Below are 10,000 nucleotides of genomic sequence, written 5' to 3' on the forward strand. Positions count from 1 at the left end.
GTCGACAGACTTCTTACACAGTGACAAAGTTGTTATACGAGATACAAAGCCCTGACTGCCAGACACACACATAGTCTTGCTGCAATCATAACAAACACTGTAGACACTCTGACAGCCCGAGGGGGCCTTTGAACACAGAAACCTTCTTAATGTTTATCTCTGGAGCAGCAGATCCCTCTGTCCCCCGGTAAATATTGGTTTGTATTGTTGCTTGGCAACAAAGAGTCAAAACAGCAGAGACGATCCTGTGCAGTGGATGCTATCGTGACAAAGACTCCACGCTGGTGTTGATACTGTCCACTGGGATGAGGACGGTGTTAGGTTGTGTGTTCGTAGCCTGGTTAGCCCCGTGTCTGTTTGTGCTGTTAGCCAATTTGACATTGACAGTGGTAGGAGTTGGTTAATAGCACCAGCAGATCAGGCTAGTGTTCACACTGTAGGGCTGTTTGTAAACAGGCTAAATGGATACCGTGTGTGTGTGTGTGTGTGTGCTTGAGGGGGGTGAAGCAGAAAATATTGTGTTGTCATGGTACTGTATAGATGTGGAAACTGTGTGTGTGTGTGTGTGTGTGTGTGTGTGTGTGTGCGTGTGTGCGTGCGTGGAGTGTGTGTGTGTGCGTGTTGGTCTATAAGGTCCATTTGAATACTGTGTTTCCACCCTCCTCATCTAAGTGGTACAGGAGACACTGGGCCTGAGAGCCAGACCTCCTCTCCCCCAGGTCAGAAGCAGCTGCTGGGGATCTCCCATAGCTCAGGCCTCTCCTATTATAATGCCATACAACACTCAATGGAACCTCTCCCATACTGTAGTCAATGGGAGGTTCATATGGGCCAAGTTATTTTAATCCTGTTCAGGGTATTTAGAAACAGCTGGTGGATCTAAAAATGTGTATAGAAGAATGGCGCTCCTAGCCAGGAACCAGACAGAATTTTGTTGAATACATATTGTGAGGAATTAATCGAAGTGAAGCGCTGGAACGTTTTGTCTGGTTCTAGGCTAGGGTTTCCACATCCACATCTATACAGTACCGTGACAACAGAATATTTTCTGCTTCACCCTCCCTCAAACACACACACGCACACACACGCACTCACACATACACACACACACACACACACACACACACACACACACACACACACACACACACACACACACACACACACACACACACACACACACACACACACACCTCCTCACCTGGAACACGTCATTGGCACACTTCCTGCAGAGGTTGTGTTGGCAGGGCAGTATGACCACAGGCTTGGTGAACATCTCCAGGCAGATGGGGCAGATGAGCTGCTTCTCCAGGTTGTCCATGGTGGCCGTCGGCTCCCCCACCAGGGACTTGTAGCCAAAGTTCATCCCTGCAGATGGGCTGATGGAATCTCTCACTGAAGCCTCGGATGTGTGGGGTATCTCTCCTCTCTCTCTCTCTCTTATTACTATATCCTGTGAAAACACTATCCTTGTATCACCCTATCGCTCTGTCTATCTCTCTGCCTCTCCTCACTATCCCTCGATCTGTCTATCCGACTCTATCTCAATCTCTGTCCTTCTATCTTACTGCCTCTGTTCCTCTGTCTATCACTCTATCTCTGTATCGCTCTCTCTATCCTCCTATCCCTCTATCCCTCTCTCTCTCTCTCTACCCTTCTCCACGCCCCGCCCTGCCCTGCCTCGCCTCGGCCTCCTGCCACAGAGACCCTCCCTGTCCAATAGAACGCCTGGAGATAAATTTAGCCAGTGTTTGCTCAGGATAGGGTTACTGTCCAAACCGCATGCCATTCTGACCAGTGGTATATCTTACCCCAGACCCAGACCCGGACCCCACTGGTGGAGAAGGGGAGGGGGGGGGGCGAAGGGGATGGGGTAGGGGGCTTTTTTATCTGCTTTAAGATGATACTCGGACAAACAAGGTGGGAGTGGATGGTGAAGACACTAGATGGCCTGCTACAAAGGACAGAGTTGGCTATATCCCTACAACTTGTGAGCAAATATTTGAGCTATTTGTGTTATTCTGTCCTTAAGTCACGGTTGGGCTAACAGCTATGGTTATGGTATGGGTTACAGTTAGAATAAGTGGTCAAAATCACATTTGTGCAATTATAAAGCGTTAGGGTTAGGGTTAGCATAGTACGTATACATCCTTTACAGCTTGACTGAATAGTGATGAGTGGAGGGGGGCATTGAGCGGGTGTGCATCAGAGTCACTGGACCTGATAGAGAGGGAGAGAGAGAGAGAGAGAGAGAGACAGAGAGAGAGAGAGAGGGAGAGAGTTCTGGCGCTGATGACATGGAGCAGTAAAAAACACCACGTCAGTAACACAACACCACACTTAAGCCTGGAGAACGCAGACCAGCATGTGAGCAGTCACCCTCTTACTGCTGAAGGTGTCATAGTAAACACACTCTACTCTGATGTTGTACTACTACACACAACGATACAAAACCATTACGTTACGCTAGTGATGGACGATATGACGTGTGTTGTTATCATATCTTTGTTCAGTTCCATGGAAACAACAGGAGAGGAACGGCTCAATTGAATTCTGTTCATATTCTAAATATAAACAACAACAACAACAACAACAACAACTGTCATCTCCATCTCAGTCAATGTGTGCACTGCCTTCCATGTGAAATCTATCGCAAGTGAACAACTGGCATTCTCATTCAAACCAAGGGGGGGATAGGCCTACCGGAATACCACAGTTGTTTGTAGTATGGCCCTAGCCTTGCCTACAACATCATTACCCAGAAACACTTTCACTGACCCACACCCTCTGACCTGCCCCCCTTGACCCTCCTATACTTCCTGGTTACGACTGATCAGGTAATTGCTGATCATCTAAACAGAGAGCTAACTAGGCTAAGCTACTAATGAGCTTAAGGGGACATTTATAGGACAAGGCTAGCGCAGAGTTAGCTAAACACACACACACACACACACCCTCCCTCCCTCCCCATGGTCAATCCCCCATTCATGATTTACCTCAGGGCTGCTTCTCTCTCTCTCTCTCTCCAGAGGCACAGGCACATAAGAACTATGCACTGTGGCTACAATTGTTCGTAGCCAAATTACTCTTCACCATTTCCAACATATGATATTGTAAAACTATTACTGTACAAAGTGTTATTTCATGACAGGATCATATGACAGTTGTGTGACTTTGTCATAAATAAGTAGTGTAGAACCGAGTGAAAAGGACACTTCTTAACACTGCAATTGACGATTCAATTGGGAAAAGACACACTTAAAGGAGCTGTGTTTAAATCTACCACATTTGACCACCAAGGCGAAATTCTGTTAGAAGTTCCAAACAACATCCTGCCTAATAATAATATAACCCCCCCCACCGAAATGGACTTGGGAGTGTCAGACATCAGCTGTTGTGTTTCTGCATGCACACATGATTTGAAGAGGCAGCCACCAGACATTGTGGTGATTGTGTGATTATGGAGTCCACTCCCTAGAACACCCCCTGGCCAATTGTAAACAAATCTGTGTTGCCTCTGGACACTTGATTTTAGAAGGCGCTTTTTGGGACCAGACCAGAAACAAACAGCAATCAAGGGATCTCATTACCTGATTGCTATCGCTTAAAAACAGTCATTACAACCATTAGAAAGCTTGAATGTTACATATTGCATTTTTAACGTAGGCATGGACGGGAGACTCCTCCTTTGAAATCACTCTCAAACCACTTTCTCATTGGTAGAAAATGAGAGGCCGCAGACACACAAACAACAGTGACAATAACTTTTATAAATCCCCCTTCTTTTATTCGTTTTGATTTCATCATATAAATACACATTTACATCTCATCATTTTTGTCCATGACAAACCATGGTGAACAATGAATGACCAAACGAAAAGCGTTGACAAATCTACAATCATCATCAATTCATTTCAGTGGTAGTGCACTGCTGGCATCGCCCCCTTGTCCCCTCCGTACTAGGGGGGGGAAGTGGTGAGAGGGGGACAGGCCCCACACTGAGAGCTGGTTCATGTACGTAGACTTTCCTGTTACTGACGACCAGGGATCGGTTTCTGAAAGCCTTGAAGTTTGGTTGTACTTCATCTCTTTTGAAAATCCAGGCCCCACTCCTCTCCTAGAGCAAAGGTCCTGATTAAACAACTGTTGTTCTTTCACGCAGAAGATTTACCTGCGAACAATTGTTTCTCTCTCACGGCTTTGTGGCCGGGTTGTCAGGAGAAATTAAGTAACACTTAAGCTATGAAGCTTTCAGGAAACTGACCCCAGACCAGTTAGAGCAGGTCTGTACTGTCGAATAGTAGCCAAAGCATTGGAACCACTGTTTTTGGCTAGGGCCAGCTTCTCCCAACTGTCTTTCAATATGTTTGTTTTTTTTATTATCAAAACAGCTCTATTGGTTCGACATAAATAAAAAAAAGAATTGACAATGTACACACTAATAAAATGGGATTGATTCTTTAAAACATTTCCATTCAACAAAGACTTTCAAAATGTTATTTGCATGTGACACACCTATTGGTTTAGATTAATTATTATTTACAGCTGATGAGGATTCATTGCCAGAATAAATAATAATAATAACAATAATCTTTCTCCTCTCTGAGTTCTATGGCCATACGGTTATGCTGAAATGCATTGGTTTATTACAGTGGCTAAAACACATACAGTAACCAACAGACAATGAGAAAAATCTATTTTTAGTTTTGGCTATTTTACTGAAATGATAAATGAGGTGTGTGAAAAGGTGCTAAAAAAATTCCAGTAAGAAATCGAAAAAAGCTACTGAAAAGATCTTTCTATGTAAACACTCCAGAGAGAGCAAAAAAATGTCCAAAGCTACAAGAATCAAGATGACTGCTGCTTTGACATCATAACAGTTTAGTTCAAAAGCCTAACATCAGGGTTGTTCTTTCTCAGCCCGAGACATGGAATAGCCAACCATGGCCACATCACATCAGCCCAGTTTTTTTTGGGAGAAAAAAACCCACAGAATGCCCCTTTTTCAAATGACAAAACTTCACATACAAACTGGGAGGGAAGGGATGACTTTCCACAATGCATACACAGCACCACATAAATGCACCAACAAAGACTTTTGAAAACTGTACAATTCTCCACATGACCACAATGACTGACTGACTGACTCAATGACTTCCACCCACTTGACTGTTTTTACTGTTCTGATTAATCCAATCCTTCACACGGATGCTTATCTTATCACTGAGACACAGAGGAGAGGAGGAAGGGGGGAAGGGAGGTCTACATTTGGCTCAAACAGTTCGGCTTTACATGTGGTAGTCCGTTTGCCTCAGGAGAGGCTGGTGGAGGCTGAAACGGGAGGACGAGAGCATTATAATGCATAGAATAGAATCAGTTTGATACCATTCCTCATTCCATTCCATGCATTACATTGAGCCCGTCCTCCTCCCCTGACGTTGTTGTAATGTGTGTCAGCAGTGCCCCTCGGACACCTCAGTCCCCACAACCACTAAAGAAAGCAACCCTGTCTATGTGACTTCAAATAAATCAATAAAAATCTTTCTAATCCTTTGACTGTTTGCTTGGGCCTGCCTGGAGACAGAAGGGCCAGATTTGCACTGGTAAGGACTATTCCATTGGTTCCATTGTGCCAGGCAAAAATCAGTCAAGCTCGGCAAAGTATTTGAAATGATTTCAAATACTTAAAAAAAAAAAAAAAAAAAAAAAACCTAACCCAAAAATTCAGGTCTGGTCTAACATCATTGGTGATCTCTCTGTAGGTGCCACAGATAACACAGTGGGATATACTGTTATGTGTATTTTGTGTGTATGGACCAAGCACTGACCTCTAGACCCATGTTACAAACCACCACGTGCAGAATGTGCAGAATGCAGAACTGTTAAACCATCGTTACTTCTAGTAGCTTCTATCGAATGGTCACTTTGACCCCATACACACTTTACATAGATCATGGTCCAAACTGTGAGGGTTGGTATGAGTAGTATTGAAGTAGTATTGAAGTAGTATTGTGGTAGTGTTGTGGTAGTGTTGTGGTAGTTTGTGCGTGAGTACAGTATCTGAGCAGTGCTAGACCCGGTATGGACACATTTGCCGTCTATTGCAAATGGTCCGTTATGAACCCACCCTACAAAGTGCATAGAGTGCATATAAGTGCATATGCACTCACCTCTCAGGTCACCTTCTCAGATCGTGTCTCGTGGCGTACGCAGAACAACTCTCATCTAGATGCATTATATCAGTCAGCTCTGTCTTTCGGGAGTTAAAAAGGACACTGATGACATCATTGGTTGGGTTGGGGGGGGGGGGGGGGGGGGGGCACCTACATGTCGTTTGGTTTGGGTCTTACGGCAGTGATCCTCAATCCTGCTCCCGGAGAGCCAAAGTACTGCAGGTTTTTGTCCCGGTCTAGTGCTTTCACACCTGATTGAACTCATCTACATCCATCTTCAAAACCGTGATTGGCTGAATCAGGTGTGTCGGTGCGGAGCTGGGGACAAGAAGCCTGCGGCACTCTCCAGGACCAGGAGCGAGGATCACTGGTTTAACACATCATTGTGACATATTAACTGTACAACTGGCAGAAAATATATGTATGCATATTTTTTTTTCCCGTTTTAAAAAAACAAACAAACACGTGCTGAATTTTTTTTCCATCCGTCCCCTCAACTTTACTGTTCTGTAGAGTCTGTAGAAGTTGAAGTCTGCTGAAAGACTGGGGGGGGGGGCGGGGGGGGGCAACCCTGTGTGGCATAGATGCTGTGAAATGACACCTGAAGATGGGGGTATTATTGGCAGGGGTCTGTGTGTATGTCTTTGTGTGTGTGTGTGTGTGTGTGTGTGTGTGTGTGTGTGTGTGTGTCTCTCTCTCTGTCTGTCTGTCTGTGATCTTAGGCAGCAGAGGTGTGTGTGTGTGTGTGTGTGTGTGTGTGTGTGTATGTGTGTGTGGGTGGGTGGGTGGGGGGGGGGGGGGGGAGATGGGTGTTGTCTATGTGCCAGTGCTGTACAGTAGGGGCGTAGGGATGTGCATGCAGTCAGACAGTAACACATGCACTCTGGGGGAAGCCATCTTCATCCTCTGATCCATGCTATAGTCCTCAGGACTGTCAGGTCAGCCTCAGGACAGTCAAAACTAACTCAAACTGAGGCTGAACTTAGAAAGAGTCTCCAGAAGCTCAGTCCACAGAGTCCATTCCCACAGCTCTGACCAGTACTAAAAACAGAGTCTGAGATGGAGAAAAGAGGGAGGGGATGATGGACAGACAGAGAGAGAGGTAAAGAAAGAGAGAGTGAGAGAGGAGAAGAGAAAGGGAGAGAGAAAGGAGAGGGAGAGAGCAAGAGAGGAAAAAGGCAGACAGAGAAAAGAAAGAGAGAGAGAGAGAGAGAGAGAGAAAGGAGAGAGAGAAAGGAGCAAGGAAGGAATGAAGACAAGACGGAAGAGGAGAGAGTGTGTTCCACTCTGAGCCTGCAGTCCTCTGATTGGTAGGACTAGAAGGGAGAGAGGGAGGGAGGGAGGGAGGGAGAGGGAAAGAGAGGGAGGGAGGGAGGGCAGGCGGGCATATCATCAGCAGGAGTTCTGTTGTCTTGTCAGAGTGCCTCTCATGTCTATCAGACCTGTGCCACAGTATGGGGGGTTAGACTGGTGGCAGGCAGGCTGGCACTGGTGAGTCCTGGCACGAGAGACTGCTGGTCTGGCTGGAGGGAGGGAGGGAGGGAGGGAGAGAGGGAGGGAGGGAGGGAGGGAGGGAGCTCCAGGGGCCCTCGGGCCTCCCAGTGGCCATCTGAGGGGAGGCCCCAGCGGGTAAGCGGGGGTCACGGCTGGGGCTTGGAAGAGGTGGGCTGGCTGGCTGCAGACTGGGCGGGCTCGGAGATGTTGACGGTGGAATGCGGCTGGATCACGATAGGGGCTCGCGGACCTGAGGGAAGAGAGGGGGCGGAGTTAGATTCTAGAGGAAACGTGACTCTGATCATCCATTGAGAAAAGGATAAAATTGAGATGCTAACCCTGAATCCATGCTGACAGGATTTAGGTCACCATGAAAGAACAGATACTGGCTTCCACATTTATGAAGGCTTTTGACAACAAATGTTGAATTCCTCAGGTAAATGATTAGCCACAATAACATTCCTTTAACTCATTGGACTCAAAGTCCAACCCATGGCAATAACATTGTCAACATCACAAACTAGTTGAGCTGAGGTCATTTGAAAGGTCAAGTAGACAGAAACAAAACACCCAATAGGGTAAATATAGAAGAACATGTAACATTCCGAGGGTTAAACAACCAAGCAATCTAACTGTAAGATAAGATTTGTACAGGTTCATAGCTCATACATCCAAGCCTTGAGGTCAATGATTACAATCTTCCTTTGTGACAATCAAGCAGGCAAATTGGAAGCTACAAGGGCAAAGTCCTGCCACTGGCAACTACAGATGGTATATGTAGTCTTAGCTAAGAGATAGCAGGATATAGGCTACTACCATATCTGTTGGTTGGTTCATAGCTACAGATGGTATCTAATGGCTACAGATAGTATACGTAGTCTTAGCTAAGAGATAGCACAATATAGCCTACTACCATATCTGTTGGTTGGTTGGTAACTAAGACGACACAGGAACCAGTAGAATGCGTAGGTCAGCTCTGTAGAGTATACCTCACAGACAGGAATCTAGGATCCCTATCATTCCACATCCGCCTGCCATCCTGTACCGCACTGAGCTGTGCCGTACGTAACGGCATCTAAAACAAGTTCCCCTTCTCTGATTTCATGTTCAAAGAAGTTGTGTGTGAAGTACCTTTGAGGTGCCACAATGGAAACAAATGTCTAACCGCAATGATTTTATTAATATAAAGTTAATGAAGGCATATGTGTGTGTGTGTGTGTGTGTTTGTTTTTAAAAATGGTAGAATAAACTGGTAGAAAAAAGCTGCCTGATAACTTACACCCACTTACATCCATCCACTGTTCCATTCAATAGACCAGTAAGGCAGTTGTAATGAGTAGTAGTGTGTCACTGCTCTGTGAGAGTCCTTGTTTACCTGTCCTCAGGTGTCCAGGGGTGTGCCAGGGCTGCACTTCATTCCACAAAGTTGCTCCTTACCATGATCTGCCCTCGTTCACTCCCTGCCAAAGATTTGATAGGATGGGGCTCGTCTAAGCTAGTTAGTGTAGCTCCACCAGGGGGAGGCTGGTGGAGGTAGAAATCGGAGGGTGGGCTCATTGTAATACATGGAATGGAATGAGGAATGGTATCAAACACGCGTGGAATGGCATCAATTCCTCGTTCCATTCCTCCGACTTCCACCTCCACCAGGTTCCCCTGAGCGCCACCTAGTTACTGCTATGTACAGTGTTTACACGTACCCAAGTCCTACCAGATCTGTGAAGTGGAGCGGGCAGACAAGGGCAGACGGGAGGGAACAACCTTCTGGAATGCCCAGGTCTCAGGTGTCTGTGTCAGTGACCTACCTGCCCTCCCCTGGCGAGGCTCATCCACAGTGTCACTTCCCTGTGAGAGGTGAGGAGGACCGGGAGGAGGACATGGATCCGTGGGCAGCAGAGAGGTCAAGAAAGCACAGAGCAGCGCTTAGAGAAGCTCCTATGGTATAGTTCAGTACCACTGTGTCAGATTCAGATTACACGGAGACTAGCATGCTAGGTCAATTCAAAGGAAAGAAGACAGAGGAAAACAAATGTCTGACTGTGAGCTCCTCGCTAGCTAGCTACCTGGTGTAGTTAGCAATAGCTGACGTTAGCTTCCTAGCAAGCTGCTAGCAGGCTTTCTTGGACAGTCATGAAATGATCAACTGAACACACCGAACATTATGTCTATGCTTTAATATTTAATGCAGTTGTGTGGAACGGGAGTGAAAGTCTAGGACATGTCACCAGGCTTCATGGTGTCTGTGTGTGTGTGTGTGTGTGTGTGTGTGTGTGTGTGTGTGTAAAAAGCAGGCCACCAACCGAGACAGGATGAATGGTGACAGGGGAGGTGAC

General features: G+C 46.2%; 2 protein-coding genes across 2 annotated transcripts in view; both read right to left on the reverse strand.

Moving 5' to 3' along the window:
• The window catches only part of trim54 (tripartite motif containing 54), a 12,309-nt gene extending 10,693 nt beyond the window's left edge, over nucleotides 1-1,616 (reverse strand). Inside the window, exon 1 of the mRNA XM_083689497.1 lies at nucleotides 1,202-1,616. Within this exon, the coding sequence (XP_083545623.1) occupies nucleotides 1,202-1,366 (165 nt within the window). The 5' untranslated portion in view covers nucleotides 1,367-1,616. The remainder of the gene's footprint in view (nucleotides 1-1,201) is intronic.
• Nucleotides 1,617-7,806: 6,190 nt separating this feature from the next.
• The window catches only part of dnajc5ga (DnaJ (Hsp40) homolog, subfamily C, member 5 gamma a), a 13,394-nt gene continuing 11,200 nt past the window's right edge, over nucleotides 7,807-10,000 (reverse strand). Inside the window, exon 5 of the mRNA XM_083689136.1 lies at nucleotides 7,807-7,917. Coding sequence (XP_083545262.1) covers nucleotides 7,814-7,917 — 104 coding nt within the window. The 3' untranslated portion in view covers nucleotides 7,807-7,813. The remainder of the gene's footprint in view (nucleotides 7,918-10,000) is intronic.

Source organism: Argentina silus, assembly GCF_951799395.1.
Source record: "Argentina silus genome assembly, chromosome: 17".
NCBI lineage: Eukaryota > Metazoa > Chordata > Actinopteri > Argentiniformes > Argentinidae > Argentina > Argentina silus.